The following is a 25,606-nucleotide window of genomic DNA, read 5'->3' as shown; positions in this document are numbered from 1 at the left end:
CACTTAAAAGCAACAAACCAATGTGACTTACCTGGTTTGTATGGGAGACCGTGTCCCGACGAGAGACTGTGGCTTCTTTAACCCCCCTGACTGGCTGTTAGGTTGGTCGGCCATAGGCAATCCGCCCACAGCAAACCATACCAGGGTTTATCAAAAGGCTCTGCAATACAAAAAGCACATGCAAACTTTTTTTTAATTTCAACCAACAAAGACTTGAAATTAAGCCAGGTGAACATTAACGGCAGCAGAAGTCAATGTTACCACACAGACATACAACAATAAAAAAAAGTTAGTCAGTCATAGCTCAACGGGCCAATTATTTGACCTGCTGCCAGGAAGCAGCAGTATTGCTGGCATGAGCATTGGGTAGCGCAACAGAAGGACACAGGCAAGAGGAGACAAAAGAAGCACTTCTTATTAACTCTGTGCTAACCAATATAAATGTGTTTTACTATTCCAATCGACTGCTCTCCTGCCGTTCATTATTAGCATCTTGATAATGTCCTGTAAAGTGGAGACAATGCTTTTCGGGTAAGTAGTTCTCACTGCATCCTGCCAAATGCCAGCTGTAAGTTGGCAACTGCAATTTCTATCGCTGCAATTACAGTCAGTTGCGTAAACTGTCTTGCCTGTCAACTACTTACACGTGCCATTTCTCTTTCCCCTAACAAGTGCTGCAAGCAGTGACAGCAGAAGCTTGAAGACAGAAATACATTAACTGAACTGAGTCTTCGAACTATCTTAGATGCCCTCTATTACGTTTGGCCTTAGCTCCCTCCTTGTTCATGCACCAGCTTTGCAGAAACAAAGGAAAGCTATGCTTCCAAAGAGGAGGAAAGGCGTTTTTGTGCATCTTTGAAAGGGTGTGTAAAAGGGAGAGGAGGAAGTGCAGCATACAGAATGTGATAACTTGGCAGAACCTTCTTACAGACTGCAACAATCTATGTTACGAATAATTATTCCTGCAGATATACCTCATTTTGCTCCCATTATTTAAAAAAAAAGTGATAACTGGTTAAAGTGGCTTTGAATGTGGGGAAATTGAAGTTTCTCAGAAAAGCTCCACTAAACCATTCGCCCCCATCTCCAATGATAACCCGAAGTGATACGAGCCTTGGGAGATAAAGTAACACAAACAAAAACCAAGGAGACCTCTGGACTTCGTAGCACCACAGCAAAATGTGCGTACGAGCTTCAAGACAACACAGAAACAGCTGGCTAGATAAAACAGTTACTCTAAGCACTGCATCTTGTGCATCAGCAAGCATACAAGCTTATCACTTAGTTCAAACAAATTGTATCAAAATAAAGTATTACTTGCCGAGAGTAAAAAACAATTACAAATTGACTACAGCCCAAACGTCTACAAGTGAGGGGTGCTGCATGTTTTCACATGTGAAAGTGTTTATACATTTATAGCAACAGCCTGCGGTAAAACGCACTGTTTTCACAAGATGTCACAAGACTGAACATACATGCACATGGCATGGTCTGCACAATAGACTACACCCTCCAGGCTACTCAACGTTCATTTTTGGCACAAACAGATGGCCACAAAGGCCAGATCATGTATGTGTGCTAAGCTAATCATTCTTTTTGGGGATATCGATAGAACTAGACATACATTACGAAGATACATTATTTAATTGATATTAACTGCCCAGCAAATGTAGCCAGCTATTAGTTCAAGAAAGAGAAACATCCACGTGTACAACTTTAATCTACAATGCACAGGCTGTACTCACATTGGCCACTTTTACATGGCAGTGTCTTCGAAAAAGTACTGACGTCCAGTGACACTGCTCTTCCCTCAATGGACAGCTAGCCTGAAAGACGAAATTGGTTCCAGTAAAAGAACATCACAGGGCGTCAAAGGCACTGAACTGTCAAAGCAACTTCGCGAAATGCGGCATAGGCTTCAAAACAAGTGGGAAGAGTTGATCGTCACAGCACCACAACAAGAAACCATTATCGCGTATCACATTTATCGCGCAGCTCTCTAGTACGACGACCGCTAGAAGAAAACGCGCAGATGAAAAACACGGCACTATTTAAACGTTAGATGCACGGGATAATCAATGAACAGGAGGCACACGCTTCTCTCATCTTGCATACTGCGCGAAGTAACTTCTCAGACGTGCGCAGTCTAGTACAAAGCGTTCGTAACCTTCGTCACTTTAAAAGTAGCCTGCGCAAAACGCTGACCGTGAAAGAGAGGCCCCGAAAAGGAGGCTACACCGGAAACGCATAAAGTTAAGACACACAACGATGGCAAGCAGTCCGACAACGCGTACATTGGAAGATAATATCCCGCTTTACTCGAATGTATGGCGAGTCTGGCCCACTGCGTTTTCCTCACAGCTGCGTGCGACAGTCGAGCCTCGGAGGAGCTAGCTTTGACACCTCCGATGCCGTCCCAGCAATAAATAGATGACTAACAGCGGGGTACACCGACTACGACTCGCCTTGCCGTGGCAGCTGATGTTGAGGAGGCAGGCTTTTGTTTGCTTTCTATTTTCACGGACAGAAAGGGCGATTCGAGAAGCGGGCGCATGTCTCCACAGCGCAACGCAGAGGGTACACATTAGGACATACATGATCCAAATAATATTCCGCGCAGGTCACCATCTCTTCCAACGAAACGCTGCGAACATACCGCGGGAAAACGCACCAACAAAGAAATCCGTTCACCTATCCTTCCCGAGGAAATAAACCTATCCGTAAAAGAAAAGCGCAAAAAAAGGACAGCTCGCTGGGATTAAAACCAGATTGGTCAGCTGCGGTACTCTGGCGTCGATAGCGACGTTTACGCTTTCACATTTTTTGAAACGACGTTCAGCGCGCTTTCATAGAACACGGTATTATTATTTTCTATCCCCGAATAAAAACGAAATATTCGTCGGGCCGCTACGCATTCACCACTTCGGAAAGCTCCCCAAAATACAAAAGCAAAAATTTGAGGCGCACAAAAAATAATAAATGCGACGCAGTCTAGGCCTAAGTTTACAAGGGAGCCCCTGTGTTCCCTTCGGAAAACGCTTAAATTCAGCTCGGAGACGCGTAAACTTTCGTACCGCGTCCCGAAATACGATGCGTGTCAAGAAATCAAGCACCTACCGACAACTTCACGACGGCAGCTCGGCTGCGGACCGCGAGCTTTTCCTCACACGACTGGCTCACGATTTCCCACACGCAACGGGAGCAAGGGGCTGGCTTTGGCTAGCATACGACGCATGCGCAATTTTTTACATTTTCTCACCGTCATGTAGCAGCGCCTATTTGTGTTTGCTTGCCAGAACATTTTTAGCTGCGAGTGTAGTAGGGGGCAGTTTTACGTTTATCGTCTGAAACGGCGCGCATGGCTCGTTGTAGGAACCGAACGCGAGATGCTTATTTTTCGCGCGCCATCGCAAAAGTGTGACGCGACGAGTTATACAAGAACGGCAGTCCCATAGCATCACTCCATTGAATGGGAAGAAAAAGCTACCTTGCGCTCCAAGGTCGCCTTGCGTTGTCGACGCTGTTGACGGTCGCTGATCGGAGACCCGTGCCGATAACATTTCGTCGCTGAACAGTTCGCACGAACACTACGCTGACACACGGTCTGCGCCACTGCTCGTGAAAGTGCAATGCAGCGAAACATACACAAACGCACAATGAGGCAAAGCACGACTCGGAGAACAACACTGAGGCAAACGGGGCCACGAACTGGTGCTCTTACCTCCCGTAGGACAGTGGATGGAGGTGCCGATAATTTTATTTGATTCGAGACTTCATCCAGCGAAGCTTAAACGGGGATTAGCAGCTAAATACTCTAAATCGCCTAATGCGTCTCCAGCGGGTCCCAACCGATAGGAGGCGTCAAAAATGTCGTCTGCTAGAGTTGACGCCCGCGCTAGAAAGCGCGCGAATCTGAAATGTTGTGCGCCACAAGTTACGTACGCCGCGCGCTGATTCGCGCCAAGTGGAATTCGTCTCGAACACTGGGGGAATGCTGACGCGTAAACTTATTTTATTCCTCGCAGCCTGCCTCGTTGACACAGAGGCCCAACTTTCGTGTGAGACGCTTGCAGCTAACACCCAATTTTTCACCCTTTCAGCTGAAGCCAATGGGGGAAAAATTTAAGTGGATCGAGATTTATTACCGCATATCCGGAATCACGATCTCATTTGAAGCTTTGCACAAGTATGATTGCGTAACCCGAGTATGCTTGAGTGACTCCTTTTGTCGATTCCCTGGCTCGCCCTATATCCAGTAATTTCGCTTGAACTTCACTTTATAGTCGCAGTTTATTCATATAAAGCACGAATGGTATTCAAGACCTACGGCAACGTCGGTGCAAGTTTATTGAGACATATCCGACTGGTCGTTTCCGGGCCAACTGCAGCAAACTTAAGCTTCCAAGCGCGATCATTTATCAAAGTAAATAAGGACGCTAAGCATGTGTCAAGTTATTTAAAGCTGGAATAATACAAGTAAATTGATTTGTATATGTAGTGCAGTCCTCACTGTTGCGTTATGCGACCTCCAGAGCATTCCATAGCAAGTGCATTTTGTCTTTTTATAAACCTTATTTTTTATTTCATATGCATTTTAGGTGTGTATACACTTAAGGATACACTGAACATTGCATGAGAAGAGGATTAAAATAAAAAGCCATTTTCATGGAGGAAATCATTCACAGTGTGAACAGGGCCAGGGTAAACAATTAGATTTTTTTCTAAATTTGTCACATTTTATGTTCACATATGAAATATTAATGAAAAAGTGAAAAAAAGTGCCTGTCCTGTCTATCTGTTCTTGCGTAGTCGCATTCTTTGCACCTAAGTTTACTATTTATACTGAAGGGAAGCCTTCACTAACGAATGAACTTTCCTTCACCAAATGTAAAGGCTCAGAATTGTTTAAACAGATTATATCAAGATTAACGGAAAATCATGAAAGAATATGTCCAAGCACCAAAACTCCATTGCGTGCATCTCCAGCAAGCAAAGCACAAGCCTGGATAACTACATCTTGTCTTTAGTGATATTGGCACAAACAGCGGGGATGGCAAATCAGTTCTCCTGCAGCCCACAATGTGGAGGAAGGTTTATATAAAGGCAAAAGTTCTTATCCGTCCACTTGTATCACGAAGCTGCAAAGGAAATCCGTACAGATTTCTCAGAAAGCTGTGTAGTTGACGAAAAATTCGCCCTGGTCCAGAATTCAGTGTCTGCGCTGCAGGCTGTTGGTTAATTCTTCCTTGCACTGCAGCATGCTAGAATCCTGGTGAGCTCAAATGGTAGTGCAACTACCATGAAAATGCCTCGGTCCCATACAATAATAATTGTTGAGATTTTACATGCCAAAACCACGATATAATTATGAGAGGGGCGCCATTGTGGGGGGCTACGGGAATTTCGACCACCTGAATCTAAGTACACGGGCCTCTAGCATTCTTGCCTCCATCGAAAATGTGGCTGCTGCAGCCGGGATTCGATCCCATATCCTTTGGCTCAGCACTCGAGCGCCATAACCACTAGACCACCACGGCAGGTCTGCCTTGGTCGCAGGCTTGAATCCTAAAGCAGGACAAAATCTTTGTCAGCTGGAAAGGTTTCTTTCTGAGAAATAGACATAGATCTCCTTTGCATCTTTGCTTAGCAGTTAAGGCAATTACTTTCATTTACTTTCCCTTTGCTCCTCTGCAGTCCGCCTGCTGGAGCAGTGTCAAGATGGCCAACATTCGCTGGAGCTGACTGACAGCAGCGCAAATTCAGCAGTTGAGCTGACCTTGAGCAGATACCCTCCATACCCTGGAGACTCTAGCTGCTCCCTCACTGTTAGCGCACCGTGGGCAGATGGCTTGCTTTTCGTTGTGCGCATGCTCAATATGCGCTGGGATGCAACACGATGCCTTGACTACATGAAGGTACTCGTGCACGCTATGTAACATTTAATTGCCATAGGTTAGGTTAGGTTAGGTTAGGATTAAAGTCATGACACAGAATTCGCTCACAATAGAGAAAATTTCATTCGATTCATTTGTGTGACATGCATTCCATGACATAATATTTTCACTCACTATAATTAAACTGCACATTTTTATACACTGTATACCACCTCCTACGAGTCATATAGCAAGGAGGAGAAGAGCGAATGAAAGGTATGGAGTTTAACCATGAATGTGCCTGGTTGGCTACCCTACACTGGGGAAGGGGAGGAAAAGTGCACTGTCAATGCTGCTGACTAAGTCACAGTTCCGTGCTCAATGCCACAGACAGTCAATCAGTTTGGCAGCATTGAGAAATCGCAGCAGCAAATTTTTACTCCTTTTCATAGCTGTGACACATGGGACCATGGTTCAAAGATCCTGTACACAGTGAAAGCTTTTCCGTGAGCTGATCCAGAGCTGTGCAGAGCTCAAGTCAGATTAAAATGGCCAATAGCACTGAGTTCAATGACCACAGTGTTGAGGAGATTGTCAAAGGCCTTTTGTGCTAGTGCCCATCTTTAGAAAATGAAATCAAAAAGCAAAAAGCTAAAATGAGCAATAGGCTTTCACTAATTCGATATCACAGTTTCCTCAACAATGTCCATGACGCCCAAAAGGTTCGAATAATTTGAGCTAGTTTCTCATGCTCATGCCCACTTGAATAAATGAGAGAAAATTTATAAGAATTTATTGCATACAAAAAAGACAGTAGGCAGTTTTAGAATAGCGTATGCAAAGATAGCGTTCATTGTGTACGCCCGCTATTTCCATCACTTAACAGGGGAGTATCAAAGGATAGCGTACGACGCGTGCACAGTGACGACAAACGCTAACACAAAGCTTTGCGTATGCTGTTCTGAAACTGCCTAATAATTCTGCAAAGTTCCTTGTGGGCAAAGCTGCCTTCAGTGACACAATAATGGAAGACATTGCAAGGTTACTGTGGCTTGTATACAAACAGATTGTGCAGATATTGACAAGAGGGGTTATGGCTGCAACAAAATATTTTCTGTGCAGCTGCATCGCTAAACAAGACGCATTTATGATTTAAACTTTTATTAACCTGGCAAGTGATTGCCTAGCATTAATAATTAACATTTTGCAATACAAGCTTATGGACACATTTTTCATACTGAAACTTATTTGTCATTATTCTAATGGTTCTCACATTAACCTTACCTTTATTTTATAAGCGTGTTCATACACATAGTGTATGCAGTGTCAGTGTCGCTGGTTGGCAGCCATAAATTTTCATTACAGTAAGGGCAGTTCCACGTACGTTTTCGGATTGATGAGCATGTAAATGAGCTATGCTGATGACTCCTTCACGAACTTTAAAAATGTGTGTTTGATTTGCGACAGGAACAATTCATAGTGCATTGTAATGTTTTTAATGACTCGTTATCTAGAGTGAGAGGAGTCACAAATAGACGCTGTGGATGGAGATAAATGACAGTTATGAAAACTTAAAAGAAAAATGGCTCCTCCTTGAATAGGTCAAAAAAAAGGGCAAGTGCCCCTTTTTCACCCCCCTGCCGATGCCCATGCAGTCGTTGCACTAGAGTACTTCAATGTAGCTAGTGTGCATGATGAGCCTTGTTCAACCTCTTGGCAATTATTAGTGTGAGGTTCCACAAATTAAAAAAAGTCCGCAATTGTACTACTTGCTGCAAGCACGCATTGCTCACAATGAATTTCAAAGTGCTGTAAAGTGAAGCTATTTGTCATTTTCATGGAGTGAAGAAAAGGAAAAAAAAACCTGTACTTAGGCAAGAAAGAAACATAAGTGCTGTTCCCCACTCTCTGTACATCTAAAGGCGGGACAAATAGCACTCATTGGTGCACCTCTGAAAACTGTAAAGCTCTAATAATACTTGCTGTTTATCCAGCTATCGTATAATAATAATAATAATAATAATAATAATAATAATAATAATAATAATAATAATAACAACAACAACAACAAATTTAGCACCAAAACATGGTCACAGAGAGGGCAATAAAGATAGGACAGAGCACTCACATTCATTTATTTTTGCAAACATGAAGCTTATGAAAAGGTATTCTTTATGATAATGCGTGCGCAACATGAATTTCCAGTTGCTTCACTTAACACCATAGGTCGGTAAATTCACCCATGAGTCGACTCACTCAGACTCACTCAGACTCATATCGAGACGTGAGTCTGAGTCTGAGTGAGTCCGGTTGAGTAAAGTTTTTGCGAGTCTGAGTTCCGAGTGAGTTCGGTTGGGAAAAATTTTGGTGAGTCTGAGTCCGAGTGAGCCCTAAGGGCAAAATATATTGCATGAGTGAGTCTGAGTGAGCTCCACAATTTTTGCCGACCTATGGTCCTACTACTCAACTTTAGCATTACTATCAGCCCTATGGCAGCTCACGTTTATACTCCCGTATACTCCCGCATACTTAAACACACTACCGTTCATATGTCAGCTCAATATTGATTGATCAGAGGCGTGAGTTGAGGAGGGAGAGGGGGAGGAGGTGCCTTGACCCCCCCCCCCCCCCGCAGACCTTTTCACGGGAAGTTACTGATAAAAATATCTCGTGTAAGTCATGACTTTCAATAAAAAGGTCCTTATTAAGCTGCAAACTCTGATAACTTGTATTTGAAGGTACGAGATCAAAAGGTGCTAAGTAGCGCACCGATTATGCGAGATATTGGCGTTAAAGAGCATTGGCATTGTGGTAGAAAGAGGATAATTTAATGCTAACGGACTCACGAGTCGACTCACTCAGACTCACTCAGACTCAGGTCGAGCCGTGAGTCTGAGTCTGAGTGAGTTCGAGTGAATAAAAGTTTGGTGATTCTGAGTCCGAGTGAGTTCGGTTGAGAAAAATTATAGTGAGTCTGAGTCCGAGTGAGTCCAGATGAGGAAAAGTTTGGTGAGTCTGAGTCCGAGTGAGCCCTGAGGGTAAGATATGTTTCGTGAGTGAGTCTGAGTGAGCTCCAGATTTTTTGCCGACTTATGCTTAACACTAACAAAGCAAACACTACCAAACAAGCTTACGCACGTATCTCTTGCAGAATGTTTACTTACATTTCCTTTTTCATAAAAATGTTTTCGAGAGTTCATGAGCTACTTTGTTCTTGCCCCTTCTAAAGATCTGTAGCTCCACAAAGCGTGGCTGGCTCGCTTCCACAAGAGGTCATATGCATGCTCAAATAAGCACACTGTCCCCATTCCAAAGTAAGGCTTGGAGAAATATCTGGACTGAGGTATTTTTACGACTGGTCACACACTAGTCATAGTCAACTGTTGTATTAATGAGGGGACACTGGTCTTAGAGACAAAAAATCATGAAAAAAGTAAATTTTCTGAAAATAGTATTTTTGAAACATACTACAGGCATTGCCGCAAGTGCTCACATCTTGGATTGATATTTCGACCTAAACAGCAATTTATATCACCAAGACAAGCCTTATGTCGATTGAGAAAAAGCACAAAAAATGGGCTTTTTTAATGCCATATGCTGCTTCTGAATGATGCATGCTCCAGCAGTAGGCATGCAGGTTATAGCCCTGGTGGCTACTACTAATCATCTAACAAAAATATTTCAATATCTTCTGTTACATGCAGTTCAAAATGAGCTTTATCTGTTTTCCTGCATTTTCTCAAAACAAACTTTTACTCGCCCTGCTTGTTTGGTGGGACAATTTCACAAGCTCTAGGGCAGCTACAGCTCTAACGTTTTTTGCTGTATGAAGCTAAATGCATAAAGCTTGAAGTGCTGCAAGCAGATTCTTTCTGCTCTTCTATAATTTATTAATGTGCCTTTGTTCTTGATCATTATTAGCTGTACCAACAGTACAGCTAATAACGCTGAATTTCAATGGGCTGCTAAATTGCTAATTATTGCTGGATTTGAAAACTACTTGCAGCATTTCAATCTTTATACATTCAGCTTTAAGCACATGCATTAAGCATAACTTGCTGCTGATTTTATTTCTATTTTGTCTTATCAAATAATAGTAGTTAACATTTAATTATGTCAATAACTATTTATACCACAGAAAAAATTATTGCCCTTTCAAAATCAGCACAAGAAAATGCGTATATATAGTATGTTCTTTTCAATTTCATGCACAATTTTAAATCTCCATGCACAATTAGTGAACATCCTCACAGTTTTAGTGGATCCTTGTAGGAGAAATACCTAAGGGAATGTGTACTAATGAAGTACACTAAGAGCAACCACGAAATGAATAAATAAACTACATGACTGCAACAAACGAATGTGCTAATTTTTATTGTGGTGCTCATATTGAACCATTACATATTAGATGTTATTCTCTTCACAGCTCGTTGACAATGAAAGGGTCTTGCTGGCTCCACTGTGTACATCCCGGGCCATTGGATCTCGCTTCGTTGCCATGCGAGAGAACAGAATCACGCTGGTAGTGGCGACCACAAAGTCAACTCCAAGCGGAAACTACACTGGCCTTAACATATTGTTCACAGGTTATGTAAGCAGTAAGTGCCTTGAAATCCTGACCTTATCTATAACAAAAGAAATTTCAACAGTGCACATGCAAATAAGACATGACATTCAGGAAAACATTGATAGTTAAAGTGATGAGAAACAGTTGAATGAGGAATGTTGTTTCCCTGTTCTTGTTTGACGACTTAATTTTCAACAGTGCACATGAGTCGCATGTGTTTACATATGCGGATAATATTACTTGGAATGGTTATTTATAATGCTTTTGGAAGAATTTCAGCCCACTATATATCTATGCATATCTATGCATCTATGTATGGTAATATCTATGTATTTACCACTATGCATTTACCACTATGCACTATGAATTTACCACTATGCGTGGTAAACGTTAGTGTTTACATTGTAAGTAATCTGCATTGGCTAAAGTTCTAACGGAATTAAAGAGAGATTGAAACAGTTCTGATGATGCCTTTGGGATCTTGTAAGGGTGAGCGATGTTACGCAGGCAACCAACCTGATTGGCTGCTCTTAGTGAGATCAGGAGTAATTTTTCTAGCTTAGTGAACTAATGTTGCTCTGAATAGTGAAACCACTTTGCCATTTTCCATGTTTAAAAAACTGCAGTCTGCTCGGTAATACACTTTGCACACAACTGCTTGCTTTTATTCCTTCTTGTGGTGCATTTGTAGGCTATCTTATAAATTCTTGACAGCTCTGACCAAATACATCTAGAAAGAGATAAAAAGGACGTAATCAAAGGCATTTGGCTCCAGGTTTACCTAGGATCAATTCTGATTTAAGTGGTCAGCATAATGAGACAGTCACACATGGTCTAAGTCATCACTGCAAGTTTACAGATAAACTATTTCAGATTGCAAAGAATGCTAGATGTAAGCTACTGAAGAGTCACTACATGCATCCTGTCAAGGAGCAAGCGAGGTTATATGCACAGCACCTACAGTGCTCGTGAAAGCATGCAGCAAGCCACACGATCATGACAGCACTTCTTTCTCTCCGTAAAGATGGACATCGCAAATTATTATTTATTTATTTATTTATTTATCCAGGATTTTACATGCAAAATCAGGGTATAATTTTGAGGAATACCCTTGTGAGGGGCTCCAAAGTAATATTGCCCACCTGGGTTTCCTTAACCAATGCATGGTATGCAAGTGCTTTTGCTTTCTATCCCCATAAAAATGTGGCCACTGAGGCCAGGATTTGAGCCCATAAAAATCACATTACCAGTGCACTAATAGGCCAAGCAACAAAATAGGATATGCTAAAGCAGGCTGCAACTTTCCGAATGAACAAAGTGGTGGTAGTTTTCAAGCCAAATAAACTGATTTGTACTTAATTAGGTGACAATCAATGTTTTGCTAAATATGCAAGCTATATGGAATACATAGTCATGCAATGGTTATTTGCACCCAGTGGTTCTGTTTCATATTGGTAAATGATAACGCAATAACTCTGTGCAATAAGAAGAGAGCTGCTGCCATGATGCCCAGATCAGACATGCACACATTACAAAAGAAAGTAACCGATTTCAAGAGCAATTATTTCCTTCAAAAATGTAATTTTGACTATACAGTTACTTATTGCTGTATGCTTCAAAAAAGTAGTTATCCAATTACAGAAAAGTAAATGATTACTGTTAACTACTTTCCCTCACGAGTTACAACTTTTATCAACTTTGTACAAATCCAGTAAATAGAACAAGCTGTCCTGGGTATTTCACAGCATCCTCTGCAGTGCCTCACAATTTTGCATAAGCTCACTAGGAATTGCTGTTAAATATTTTCGTCAGACATCTTCCCTTGCTCCTTTTTGAAAATATCCGCAGCGACACTGAGAACTCGCTCAATGCGAGCGGTGGAGGAAATGGTGCGTTTTAACATATATGAACATGTTGCTCACAAGGTTATGGTTAAATTGCCTCAATGCTTGCGTCTTAGTCCCATAGGAAGCACGACGTGTTACACCTGCTAGGGCTCAAAGGTGAAGTGGCTATCGCTGTTGAGCCATATTAGAACTCATTCACTTCGTCAGCCAGCATCTGGTGAAGTGCTGGTGAATACTTTGGGTGTTCTTCCATAGTTCCCATCAAATTAAACTGTAGAAATTTGTGTTGCCTATTATGCTCTGTAGTCCCTGTAACTGACTACATGTAACTGTAAATGATTACATGAATTAAGAAGTAATTAAGTAACAGCACACATTATAACGTTTAAAACATCTGTTAAATACAAACAGAAAATGCAATCGACTAGATTTGTTACATACAAGCATGGCTCAGTCAAGACTGAGATGCAAGAATTAACTTGATGTACCAGGCATGCTTTTTACATGTAAATGCTTTTCCTACTCAAGTTTGAAATGCTTAGTTATTAAACTGACCAGCTTAACATATCAGACTGGTATTTCTTAGTGCATGCGATATTCATGCTGAAACTGGACTAATGTTTTTAATTCTCATCATGTACTTGCAAGAATATGACTCTGTATCGATATGACCTTTTCTTAAGGAGCACTCAAATCTTTACACGCACCACTAATGAGGCCACAGATGTATTGGGTTTACGCTTTTCATAAAGCATAGGTGGCACACATGAGGAAATGCACATGCAAGTGGGTACAAGTGGTCCCTTGAGACATTGTTGTTACATCTTATATTTGCAATTTTCAAAGCCTCATGAAAAAAAAAGCCATACACTCAAATGTATCACGAAGCTGTAAAGTCAAGGCTTATGAGTTTCTCTAAAATAAAACTTTGCAGCTGAGGGAATACCTGTCCTGAGCCAAAGATCAAACCTCAAACCAAAGCCTTTCTAGGGCAGCCACTCCACCATTCTAACTAAACAGGAGGCTAGCAGATTGCAGATTGAGACCGTATTAATTGATAATCCGAAGCAAAGAGACACTGAATATGACAAATCTTTGCAGTTGACAAAAAGTTAATTAGGTCATATTAACATGACAACGTTAAAGAGCTCGTTTCATAGAAATTCCGGCGTCAGTGGTGGCGATGTCTTTAGTTGTGAGTGAAAAATCAACTTTGTCCGTGAGTGAAAATTCAAAGTAGATGCAAATAAAGAAATAATAAAAAATCTTCGGTTCGAGTGGGACCGGGGATTCAAACCTGCGACCCCTCAGTCCGTGGCGCGATGCGTTTAGCCGATCAGCCACCACGCATACATCCTTTAAAATACTAACGGCGAGCTATTTATATAAACCATTTAGCGTTGGAGGTTTTTATAACCATTAAACCATTTATAACCATATAAACCATTTAGCACATTTCGGAAGTTCTTCAGCGGCTTGACACAACACCTGCGAGATGGCGCACAGGGCCCACAGCCACGCTTTTAAATGGCATCGCCCCACCATGCGGTCATGTTTTGTTGCGCAGCATGCATGGATATTGGACTCGGCAGCCATCCACACTTTGGCTTTCCTTGCAGCGGCACGGCTTAGGTCTCCACTGAGAAGCGAAGCCAGGCTAGCGATTGGGAAGGCAATACGAACACGGTCCAATTATTGTGCTATTGCGTTCTACTCTTGAAAGCGAAGCTCAAGAGTCCTCCAAGTTTTAGTGTGTGTGTGTGTGTGTGTGTGTGTGTGTATATATATATATATATATATATATATATATATATATATATATATATATATATATATATATATATATATATATATATATATATATATATATATATATATATATATAAACGCAAAACCTGATCATTTAAAGCAAACAAAGCAAGGAAGAGTGTTCAGTGATGGAAACGTGGCACTTGGCCTGCACGGCAGCAGCCGCCGCTCTTTGTATGACTGCAGACTGTTCAGTGATCAATGTGTCACAAATTAAAGGCTCTCATTTTCGTCATTTGCCAAACTGCATTAGCTTATTGTCTCCAACGCTCAGTGGTAGTGCAAAAACCGATGGTAGCCATGTGCTGAAACCTTCACTTTTCACTCATGGAGCCCATCTAGTTTCCTACAATAGGAAACTCTGTGGCAGAGTCAAACTCTTACGCATTACAGAAAAAAAGTAACTGAGTACAATTACAGGTACTTCATCTGAAAATGTAACTGATAGTTACATTTCAATTACTGCTTCACTAAAGTAACTGATGAGTTACTAAAAAGCAAGCAATTACTTTTACGTTACTTTCTTTCCAATTTGATATGCCAAGCATTTCCTTGCCTACTCACACCACAAAGGCCGTATTTGATGTGATGCTGGCTCAAGAAGAATGGCTCACACTTGACAAATTCCATAGTTTGGCAGGGTCACAGGGACCTCGTGCCCAAAAGCCGAGTGAATAAGTTTTTTAAGTATGGATAAACCTCAACCTATCTATGAGGCAGTTGTAAAAAAAATTAAAATATAGACAAAAATGTTGTTGCAGTTGCGTAACGCACCATGATGGTTTCTACCATGGTGCAGTGCACAAGTGCAGTTAAAACGTGCAGGTAGTTTCAGGGTTGCATGTATTCTCTGCTCCATGTCCTTCCACGAAGCTATGAACTTTCATTAATGCCTCAAACGCAGGGGCACAGATGATGAATATGTAGAAAAAGCTCAGAAGCTACGGAATCACGATAAAAAAATGAAAGAATAGAGAGTTGCCGAATGAAGTGCTGATAATAAAACCCATGTGACGAGGAAACATATACAGAGTGCTAAGGACTTGTCTATCAAAACATGCACACCCACGAGGCTGCCACGTTCCATGACTTGAGGCATGTGATTGTAGTTTGCGCCAAACACTAATCCTAAAATTTGTCTGCTGTTGCAGCTTTTCTTGCGAATGAACTAACAGGTTATGCGTCACTGATTACACAAAAATGTGGTTGATTTGCAATCACCTTTGAGAAAAAACTGTTTGAATAAAATCAATCCATTTATAATCATTTACATCAGTACCAAAAATATAATTGACTACAAGTAATCAAATACGCGCATAGGTTACATACAAGTCTGGTGAATGTAGAGCCGATGCTATATCCTCCATGTTCTTCCAATTCCTCTCCCAAAAAAATAAAATAGAAGAAGCACGAAATAAAGCATCTACACAGTGCCTTGCTTAAAATAGCTCTCTTTTGAGTTGCTTATAATTGGTAGACTTCACTGACATTTTAATAATTAAAGAGTGACTCATGAGAAAGATAATTGATTAAAATTAGAAGATTACAAGCAGCTTCTCAGCGATTGCAAACGTGTTAAATTTTGTTTGTGTGAACCTCCATCAAAGAAAAAGATCTGCACAATAGTTGGAACAGTGTGTGTGTGTGCACGTATGCTTTCTCTGGATTTTATAAAGTCACCTATTTCCAAGTCAACTTACACTGTGTTATGGCTCTTCTGTCACGCTTCAGAAAGTCGGTGCAGTCCGAATGACATGTTTCTATGCATGGAATCAAAGATTTGCATTTCCAAGGCCCTGTTTTGTGACGGAATTGACCACTGTGGTGATGGCACTGACGAACCAGAAGACTGTGGTGAGAGCATCTTGCACTGTTTCACAAAAAAAAAAAATTTGGCAAAACTGCACTTCCTGCCCGGTTAAATTGATTGTTTAAATTGTCTACCCATGCATTGTCTATCAACTCTGGTCAACTTTGCAAAGCTCTCCTAGCCATCAATGCCTGTAGGTAAACATATTTGATATGTTTCAGAAAAGACCGCAGCTGACAAATATTGCATAGACATATGTAGGGAGGGCAGGGCTCTCCCTAATCATTGAAGAGGATCACCAAGTCAGCCCCATATCTTTGCACAGTTGGACCTGTTCCGTCATTGTTTAAAGAGCACGGATATGGCCAAGCAAGTTTTTGACGATAATGGCAGCAGAGTACCCCTGATGCTGCATTCCAAGGATGGTTTGCCTCCATCTTTACCCCTCAAAAGCTGGGCACAAAGAGCAGGCCATTGTGAGAAGCACGTCATATCACTTCATTTTCATTTTTGCATTTATTGTGAAGCTTGTTTTATTTCTGACTCGAACAATAGGGGGGGATGAGGTGCAGCTTTGCTTGCCCTAATGGAGAACCCTTCGCACGCCTATACTTTCATGAATCACAAAGTTAAAACGTTATAAAACACGATTTGTGCAAGCAGAATGTACGATAAATGGCTGGGGTAGTCAACATTGAGTACAAGCGATGAACCAGAGGTAGGGGAGAATATATGTTTTTGACTGCAGGTGGATTTAGCCTTGCAAGATATGCTAACGATTGATAGAGTAGGAAGATGCAAATAGACAGATGTGTAAGCGAATTAGGCCATCCTGGTCAAAAAAAGGATACGTATAGGGGTATTTTGTTCTACTTCATTTCGCGTAAGGCATTCGAGTATGTCGTGTACAGTTACGTTTATAAACATTTGCAAGCCAGTATGTTGGTTTTTAAACGCCAATGTGGCTTTACAAAAGTGCTTCTTGCTCAGCTCTGCTAACTGAACAAGAGCAAGGCTTCATAAATGCAGTTTAAATGTAAGCATTTTGACAAGAGATTTGTCTGGCTGGGTGAAAGAATTCTAGATACTGAAATGGCTCCCGCTGCAGTATTTGTAATGGACCTGACATTTCGGGACTGCTCGGTTCATTCCTCAGTGGCTTCGTTTCTTCTCCTCTCATTAAGCTTAGGTCATGCACCCATTCTATACATGCACAGCCTTAGTGACGCAACGGAAGGGAGGAGCCGAGGAGAGAGGGCAAACGATGCCGCTCTACAACTGATATAGTCAACCCCAGAAGTAGGAACTGAATGGATCCCCAAACCTCGGGTCCGCCTAAAAACTGCAGCTGGTTCCATTTCAGCATCTCGAACTGATACGAGTAAGTGATGGATACAACACATCTTGGCTTCTAAAAAGCAATGATCTTAGTTTATCATGAGTTATCAAAACAAATTGAGGCCTCTTGCTGTGAACAATGTGTGGTCTTCAGAAGTCAAATATTTATGTAAAAGTGATTTCTGAAGTTCTGCAAGAAAAAGCTACTCTTAGGCCCCTTGCCATTTTTATTTCTTATAAATGATGCTGTGTTAGACATATCGTCCAACATTACATTGTTTGTCGACAAGTACGTTGGATTTACACAGTAGAAAGTGGCAACTGTGAGAAATAGTATTGCAAGACGACCTAAAACATTACCGTGTGGTGTCAGATTAAGAGCCAATGTTGAATGTCAGCATATGCTGTCATGTCACTTTTTGAAGGTGTGGATAATTTTTATGCGACTGGAAATATTATCAGACAAGCAATCATCATCATCAAACATGAGGCTGAAATAAAGACTCTCTACATGAGCATCATACTAGCTGATAATTTCCTGCTTACAGTCACATAAAAATGATCCTTAATGAACATATATCAGAGCCTCAATAAGTGGCCTTTCCTTGCAGCTACCTCGAATCTGCAGAGCTATCAGCCTATCAGCAGCGTGTGCAACGTTCTCGTTAGCAATACGCTAGTGTGAGTTGATACACGCACCAGGACAATTATTGATAGTTTAGAAAGACTGGAGAATCATGCAGTTTAGTCATATGCGAGCAATATGCCCAAGAAGCCCAAATAACCAGAACGAAGCTTTTGTATTAGATTACTCCAGAAAATTTTCCGGGAAGCCGACTCACCCTCTTACACTCTCTTTGAATAAGCACTGTTTATCGCACACTACCAAGAACAACTCCAAAAATTTAGTCAAGACATGCACCACACTTTTGTGCATTGCATGACGCCTGTTGTATCCTGCACCACTCTTGGCTTTGTGCAAAGCAGTGCATTAATTTGAAATATTGTACTGTAACCGAACGGCTCCCAGTTGAAGCTTTTCTCGATCTTGCACTCTGTTCATAACAACTTGACTAACATTGAAAGGGGCAAATATCTGAGGCTGCTCTTCATAGCCAGACCCATTTGGACTTGATCAACTTGTTTCTCAACACCTGAAAAATGTACCAACAAATGTAGATTTTGTTGCACTATTCAAATACATACGTGTGCTGGTCAAATTTCACTTTATATGGAACTTGAACTTGCATCTTTGAGTTATGTTCCGCAGCATGTCTATTTCTGCACTATTATTTCTTTTATTCATTTACCCTCTCCCCAAGTGGAATTCTTAGGTGCTGTAGAAAATTTGTAAGTAAAATTTTTAAAATATCAGAGTGCTTTCGGCCCGCTATAAGAGTAGAAACATCAACCGATAGGCCAAACCAAATGAAATGCAGTCACACGTAACATAGGTGGTAAAGAGGGCCTTTAGCTGTATTCCAAAAGGCCCACTGAGTAATGATAGCCGGGCAAGTCAAACATGCCGAGAGAAAAGCCCAGGTTTCATGGATGTGTAAATGAGGATTACAGAATGGCTTTTAAGACCTGCATTAATCATAAACTTGTACATACAGCTAAGTCTCCCCACTCTGTACTCTGCCTTTTCTTGCGTGCATACTGAGACAAAAGTGTCGAGGGCTAAGGCAAAGGAGCCCTTGTGCAGAGACAGTTCGGAGAAAGAGGAGACATTAAAGGGACACAGAAGAGCAAAACAATTTTTCTCACATTAGTAAAGTAGTCTTCCACAATACCAAAAACACCACGCTTTCTGCGCGAAGACGCTTAATAAGCGAGAAAACGCGCAAAAAGAAAATACAGGTGGCGACGCTACCTTGGAATTCCCGCACCATTTGCCGTGATGTCACATATTTTTGACGGCACCTGCTTGGGCCTAGGTAGTTCCTAATCGGTTAAATCGAAGTACATTGTCCTCTGAGGGGGCCAGAGACTTGACATAACGAGCTTGTGTAAATTTCGAGCCAGTGGCACCAAAATACATTAAATGCTCTTTGAAGTCTTTTACGTCACGAATTACAAAGTTCGGCGCGAAATTTAAAAATGAAACTTTGAACTTGGTTTTCTCCTCTAATAATAAACCTATGGTGGTGAAATAAACTACAAAAGAGTTGTCCGAGCACACTTTATCAATCTAAACCAATTCATTGTTTCTCTTTAATGTCCCTTTAAAATGTGAAGAGGCTGAAGCACATGGTGTCATTTTGAGAAAAAAAAAACGAACAGTAACATGCAGGTGCAGTGACAGACAAAATGATACATATGTTGGGCAGAAAGGTATTGAAGGCAGCAAATGTCACACCTGCACTGGCGCTTTTTTTCCCTAAATGTTGCTCAACCAGGTAGTTCAGATTCACACTCTTGTGTACATCGTGTTATGCAGATACATCCTCGTGACTCCCTGTCTTCGGACAAAGATTGTCCACATTGTTGCCAGACTGAACTTGTCAGTCACGTTGCAGCTAAACTTTACCGCAGAGAAAGCTCAAATATACCATGTACACAAGTATGACTCTTAGAAGCAGTGCAATGAAATGTAGTTGCCATGACCAAGCCACTCAGTCTATGCAGTATGGCCAGAGTGATAGCATACGTAATCTTAAAATGTGCATCGCTCGAGGTTTATGTAATTACACCAGACAGTTTCATTCAGTGTATATTGCCTTGGTCCAATTCATTCTCCTACTTCAAGGGCAGCAGCTTTTGTTCACACAATGTAAAAAAGAAATCTGCACACAGAACCTCCTTCGAGAATTGTCCAAGCAATGCACAAGCATCGAGTTATTTTCTTGTAAGGAACTTAGTCGTGGCCTTCCTCTAAACATTGTCAGGTGGCACTGGCATGGTATCTTTTATCTAACTTCTGTCAGCGTCTGAAAAGGCCATAGGCAGGTACATCCCACGATCACTGCAACACGTTCGGCATTAAATTTTCGCAAATTTGGAATTTTTATGCTGTGTACTATACACGTTGGTTTTACATATTATCTTAGCAAGGACATATTCCACCACCATCAAATATTTCAATAATGCCTTCATAGAAATTGTCCCTATTTTAATTTTTTCTGTATTGCCAGTACACAGCAATAATATGGTTAAGATATTTTCACATTTCGACAATGTGGGTGTCTGGTCCAGTGGATAAGACACCCGGCTTCAGGGGTTGGAGCTCTTAAGTTCGAAACCCAGCTCTGCAAAGTCTTGTTTTATACATGTATTGCTTTGTAGCAATTCGTCTTATGTGACAGAGGGACAGCATAGATAAGCTTACGCATATAAAACTAAAATGAAATGACAAGATTCCTTCCACGAGGGCAAGCAATACTTGCCAGTTTTACTGCTGTCAACCAAATGTTACGTGGACAAAGCCTAGCCATTACCCCATAAATTGTGCCTGCATCATTAATTTGGAACGTGTTCTATTACACATCTTCGTGGCATTCTTGTATTTTTAAAGGACAGTGCCAACGTAACTCGCATGCCATTGTTTATCACGTGCAGAGAGCATGAACCGGCGCACCTGGATTGAGTGGGCTCCATTGCTGAGCTGGTTATCAGTGTACGGCCTCTTCAGTGCAGTTCTCTTCAAAGTGTACTCCAAGAAAAAGCGGTCCATCTTGGTGCTCAGAAATTTGTGACCCAGACTTGGGACAGTATTCCATTTTAAACTGTGTGCCCAAGCACCGAATGACCTTGCAATTAAAAGTACCCCAGTCAGGGATTCGGAGTATACCGGAATCAATCTCCAGTTTCAAGACCAGTTTGTATTTTTATCGGTATAAATGATTCCTGAGACAACTAAGGATACTCAATGTGTGACCAATACCACACACCATCTTTACATTAGAGGTTTCGAATTTTGACAAAGCCAAATTAAAGCTTTTCTGTAATCATTCACTTCAGTTGGGTCATTTCCAATGTCAACATATTCAACTGCATATAGGCATCATCAATTTCACCAGCAAAGCCGAACTGGGATTGCATAGTGCACTCAACTGTTCGCCGATTTTTCAGATGTTTTCTTTCTGCCAGTGCACAAGTCCTTGATCAGAAAAGTGCAACAGATACTTTCCATGAATTTTTCATCGTGGTTCAATGCCAAATAGTGGAATAGCAAAGAAATAGAACTTCATTCCATTTTGTTTAAACCTTCTGTAGTCTGCTGCACAGTGTTTTGTAGAAGACACGAGTGCACTGCCTTACAACCTGAAGGCTAAGTTAGAAAATCTTGCCATATTTACAAAACTGGAAAAACTGTTTTTATAGCATGAGTGTCCAGTGCAAAGTTTGTGCACTTATGAATAAGCTACTGGCCTTGCATGCAAAATAAAAAAAGGAGCCTTTATATATATATACAGTAGACTCTCGTTAAACGGAACCTGAAGGGACCAAGAAAATGTGTTCCATTTAACAGGAGTTCCATTTACTGAGAGATGAACAGGGGTGCAGAATCCAAGTATGAAACCAATCGTGTTAGATGCAGTTCCGTTTAAGCAGCAGTTCCGTTTAACAGATTTCCATTTACTGAGAGTCTACTGTATATAAATTTTTCGAACATCAACTTCAAAAGCACTTTAGGCACTTTGCGGAGTCTTGTTAACAGCAACACGATTCTCGTGTTCAGTTTCGACAGACAATTTATGGCACAAGGGTTTTTCCCATCAAGACTCCAGTACATTGTATTGCATTAATGGCACAAGACACACTACTTTAGTCATGAAAACTGTGAATATTGGATCTTTCTGCAAACCTAAATAGACTATGGCCATACAGTTTGAAATGTGCACAGCTGTGGAAAAATTGCTGCATGGAGGTTTCCCCTAATGAGGTATCGAACTGATTTGTTCAAATACGTTGCATAAGCAGCTAAAGTACCGTAGAATCCCGAGCAAGCGCCCCCCTCTCCCTTTCTCGGGAGACTGGAAATATGTGACAATGACCGAGCAAGCTGCCTATATCATTGCTGTCTATCAAATAAGCATTCACTTGAAAGATCGCCACTGGTAAGCAAGAAAAGCAAGTTGCTGGGCTTTCACGTGCCAAGTCGTGTTTCCAGTGCGAGACTACTCCACAATATGTGAAAAGTGAATATTTGAAAATTGCACCACAGTCTCAAGACATTTGTGTCCTCCCTAAAAAAAGAAAACTGTGAAGGCCTACTGCACATTAATTCTTGTAACCTCATGAGGCCTAATTAGAGCAAGGGATGGTGGCAATCGTTTGTACTGAAAGACAAAAAGTGCCGACTTTTTACAGGATTAACCATTCCTTTGCAAAGGAAAAAAATAAAAAAAGAACTAAGACTGGGTGGATATATCCTTGTCCAAAAAGAAACTGGGACTATCAACTAGCCTTACACACCAGTTTTTTGCTGGAAGGTGCTTTACGCCATCACAAGCCCAAGTTTTCTTGCAAGATAAAAGTAAACAGCGCACTCACCTTTGCGAGCCACACAGCAAATTATGCGAGCATTGCAGATTATGCAAGGTAAAGCATAGTCGGAAGAGCAGACCACAAGAAAAAAAATAAGAGCACAATCATTGGTTCAGCATCTTTTTTTTTTCCTCGTTTTTACTGGGCAAAACTTAAAAATAAATAAACACAGAAACATCCCCACAGACGAATTTCGGAGATGGTTGCTTCTGTGTCAGCTAAAGTCCTTCCACTCCCAACAAAAACACTTAGCATGCCCCTGGCATCATCACGATGGTGGCTGGAGGCAGCCATCAGTCTTCAAGCAGTCAAAGCGGCAACACTAAGCAGTCCGTCTGTCTCGACCTGCTTGTTTCACTTTTTTTTTTCCTTTTAAAAAATGTCTCTGCTATGTACCAACAAGCCCAAATCAGAAAGAAGGGAGAAGAGTAGGTGGGAACAGCTTGCACACACACACACACTGCTTTGTACACACTTCTTCTTCAGTGAAGCACTTCCCTTTCTTCATCCTTTTCTCTCTCTCTTTCATTTGTGCACAATGTGCAACAGCAGAAATTGAAGAGTAATTAACACGCTTCCGCAACTCCCGCAAGCCTGCGTGTGATGCAGTGCTCGTGCTGGAGAGCAGAGTGGGGCGGAGGAGTGGGGTAGTAACGAAGAAAACAATCTATTAACAGAAAGTCTCTTTGTTTCCTCTGCTGTGACTCGGCAGAACAAAAAGGAGGAAGGAGAAGGCAGCTGATGACACTGGTAGCGATGACGATGGTCATGATCCACATGCTCTCTGGCCAGTCCATCCCAAGAGCTCCGTAACCTCGACAGCAGTACAGCGTGTGCCGAGATGTGGTTTCTATCGGCAGTATAGCAAGTCATCACAGAGTAGTAGTAGTAGTATAGACACAGGCAAGAAGTGCCACTGTTCATATTGTGTAGATATCAACTACTGGTGTGTAGAGGGCATGAGGGATGGGGGGGTATAAAGGACAGAGGGGCTTGACTAGAAAGTGTGCTCCCCGAGTTGACTCAACATCACACACACAAAAAAAGAGAGACGACAGGTGAATAGTTTCCTAAAAAAAAAGTCAATCTCTAAAAGGATACAACTCCTTCAAACAGGAAGAAGCATCTAGTCTGTCCCACAGATTTAACCAACAAGCTTGCATTGTTCCCCATGTGAGAAAGGAAAAAAAGTTAGGCTTTCACAATAAGGATGCGAATCTTAGAAGAATGCACTAACAATATGCTCCCTGCTACGCAATGTTTCTTAACATGTCGTCCTTTCAACAAACGCATAAAATCTACTGTGTCCTCACTAGATTCCTGTACATGCACAATTGAAGAAGGAAGGCAATGTCTTAAAAAAAATGCTACAAAAGAGAACTGAACACATTTACAACAAGAAACACCTGTCACAAGCCACAATAACATACTCTCATAACTTCAGAAAAAAAAAATTAAGGAGCTCGTGGGATGGGCCATTAGCACAGTCTGCAAACAGCAGCATGTTCAGCCAACAGTGCATTGCAAGGTTCCACACAGAGTGCCAGCTTAAAGATACTAGTAAAGAGATAGTGGAACAAAAATATTGGGATGAGGCATTTAACATACCTTCACGGCCATGGCAGAAGCCAGAACCCAGTGTCAAAAATTCCTGATGACTCAAAAAAAAAAAAAAAAAAGCTGATGCATACAACAAGACGGACCCCCCGTTACCCTAGGTTTTGTTCAAAAAAAGGAGGGAGCTTAATCTTGCAGCACTGGACACCAAGTCAAATTACAACAATGAAGGTAATTATGCAACTTTTCAGGACTATTATTGACACTGGTTTCTTTGGCTTCTGTGCTGTTGATCCTGTTTTTTAAAGAGCAAATTGCAAAGCATACTCTGAAAGGTATTGCCGCCAGGAACAAAAGAAACCAGGTAGAACACTTAAAAGAAGTTGCTTTACATTCCGTGTTCAATCAAAGGCGTAGCTCTGTACACTGAAATAACACGGCATTGTAAGGCCACAGTTACTTTTTTTGATTTTTAAAGAACACTTCATTGTCTGCACACAAACATGAAAAAAAGAGAATAGAAAACACTTTAGTACTAATGACTTATCACTGCACATGAGCGACACTCGATGCTACTGCTGAACTAATGAAATGGCAACACCAAAAAGTAATGCAATGAAATGATGGACTTTTCGATAGACTGGGTTCATCTGATGACACCAGAAGGAAAATGCAGCCGTCTTACAGAATGAGGGGAATATCATCGCCTTTCTTGTTTTACTGTCTGCCTACATGCAATTAATCCAAGTAATCGACCACCACAAGGTAACCTTCAGCGGTGCCTCAACTACTGATGATGACAAAAGAAACCCCGAGCTCCAAATACACAGGGAACAATACTTTCAGTACATACTTTTCTCCATACTTTCTTGCCATTACTACTTCTCAATATTTAGGGCACCAGGAATTTAATTTCACTTGATTCACGAAGTGGGCCCTGCTATGTCATCTCTCTCAAAAAAAGGCAGAACACCACCAAGTTAGAAAAAGAATGAGGTGTCAACAGTAATGACGACTCGGGGGGGGGGGGGGGGGGGGGGGGGGGGGGGGGGGGTGAAAAGAAAGAAGGCGATATCCACTAAGCACAGTGGAATGGTCGTTCAATCAATCTTACTCGGCACAACTCGCAGTCACTGCGAGTAGTTGGCAGCACGTGTCTCATGATAGTGAAGATGGGAGGAGAGAGGGCAGGTAGATTAGACTTGTGTAGATTTGGGGTGGGGTGAGGAGGAAAAAGAAGTACAGAAAGAGGAGAAGGCAAATCCCCTCATTGATACACGCCTATTCACACACATGCACGCACACACAACACCGA

General features: G+C 41.5%; 2 protein-coding genes across 8 annotated transcripts in view; one reads left to right on the top strand and one right to left on the bottom strand.

Moving 5' to 3' along the window:
* The window catches only part of LOC119387185 (E3 ubiquitin-protein ligase TRIP12), a 73,839-nt gene extending 70,213 nt beyond the window's left edge, over positions 1 to 3,626 (bottom strand). For 4 of the 7 annotated variants that reach the window (XM_049413398.1, XM_049413401.1, XM_049413395.1 and 1 more), the window contains exons 1-3: positions 3,118 to 3,253; positions 1,746 to 1,826; positions 32 to 160 (exon numbers count right to left, since the gene is read on the bottom strand). In XM_049413398.1, the coding sequence (XP_049269355.1) occupies positions 32 to 114 (83 nt within the window). In that variant the 5' untranslated portion in view covers positions 115 to 160; positions 1,746 to 1,826; positions 3,118 to 3,253. Of the gene's footprint in view, positions 1 to 31; positions 161 to 1,745; positions 1,827 to 2,319; positions 2,343 to 2,595; positions 2,620 to 3,117; positions 3,254 to 3,487 lie in introns of those variants that run through there. The other 3 variants (XM_049413396.1, XM_049413399.1, XM_049413397.1) reach the window with 3 other exon arrangements.
* A 683-nt stretch (positions 3,627 to 4,309) lies between these two features.
* On the top strand, positions 4,310 to 20,939 carry LOC119385874 (uncharacterized). Its single transcript, XM_037653242.1, has 5 exons — positions 4,310 to 4,337; positions 5,695 to 5,915; positions 10,300 to 10,471; positions 15,828 to 15,950; positions 20,803 to 20,939. The coding sequence occupies exons 1-5, from the start codon at positions 4,310 to 4,312 to the stop codon at positions 20,937 to 20,939; spliced, it is 681 nt and encodes a 226-aa protein (XP_037509170.1).
* Positions 20,940 to 25,606: the final 4,667 nt, after the last annotated feature.

Source organism: Rhipicephalus sanguineus, chromosome 3 (assembly GCF_013339695.2).
Source record: "Rhipicephalus sanguineus isolate Rsan-2018 chromosome 3, BIME_Rsan_1.4, whole genome shotgun sequence".
Classification (NCBI taxonomy): Eukaryota; Metazoa; Arthropoda; class Arachnida; order Ixodida; family Ixodidae; genus Rhipicephalus; species Rhipicephalus sanguineus.
This window is presented reverse-complemented; position numbering and strand designations above follow the sequence as displayed.

Excerpts from the sequence above, each read along its gene's own strand:
- LOC119385874 (XM_037653242.1), top strand. The coding sequence starts at position 4,310 with ATGGTATTCAAGACCTACGGCAACGTCG. Across the intron at positions 4,338-5,694 it reads CAAGACCTACGGCAACGTCG|TCCGCCTGCTGGAGCAGTGT; the intron begins GTGCAAGTTTAT and ends GCTCCTCTGCAG. Across the intron at positions 15,951-20,802 it reads TGACGAACCAGAAGACTGTG|AGAGCATGAACCGGCGCACC; the intron begins GTGAGAGCATCT and ends TATCACGTGCAG.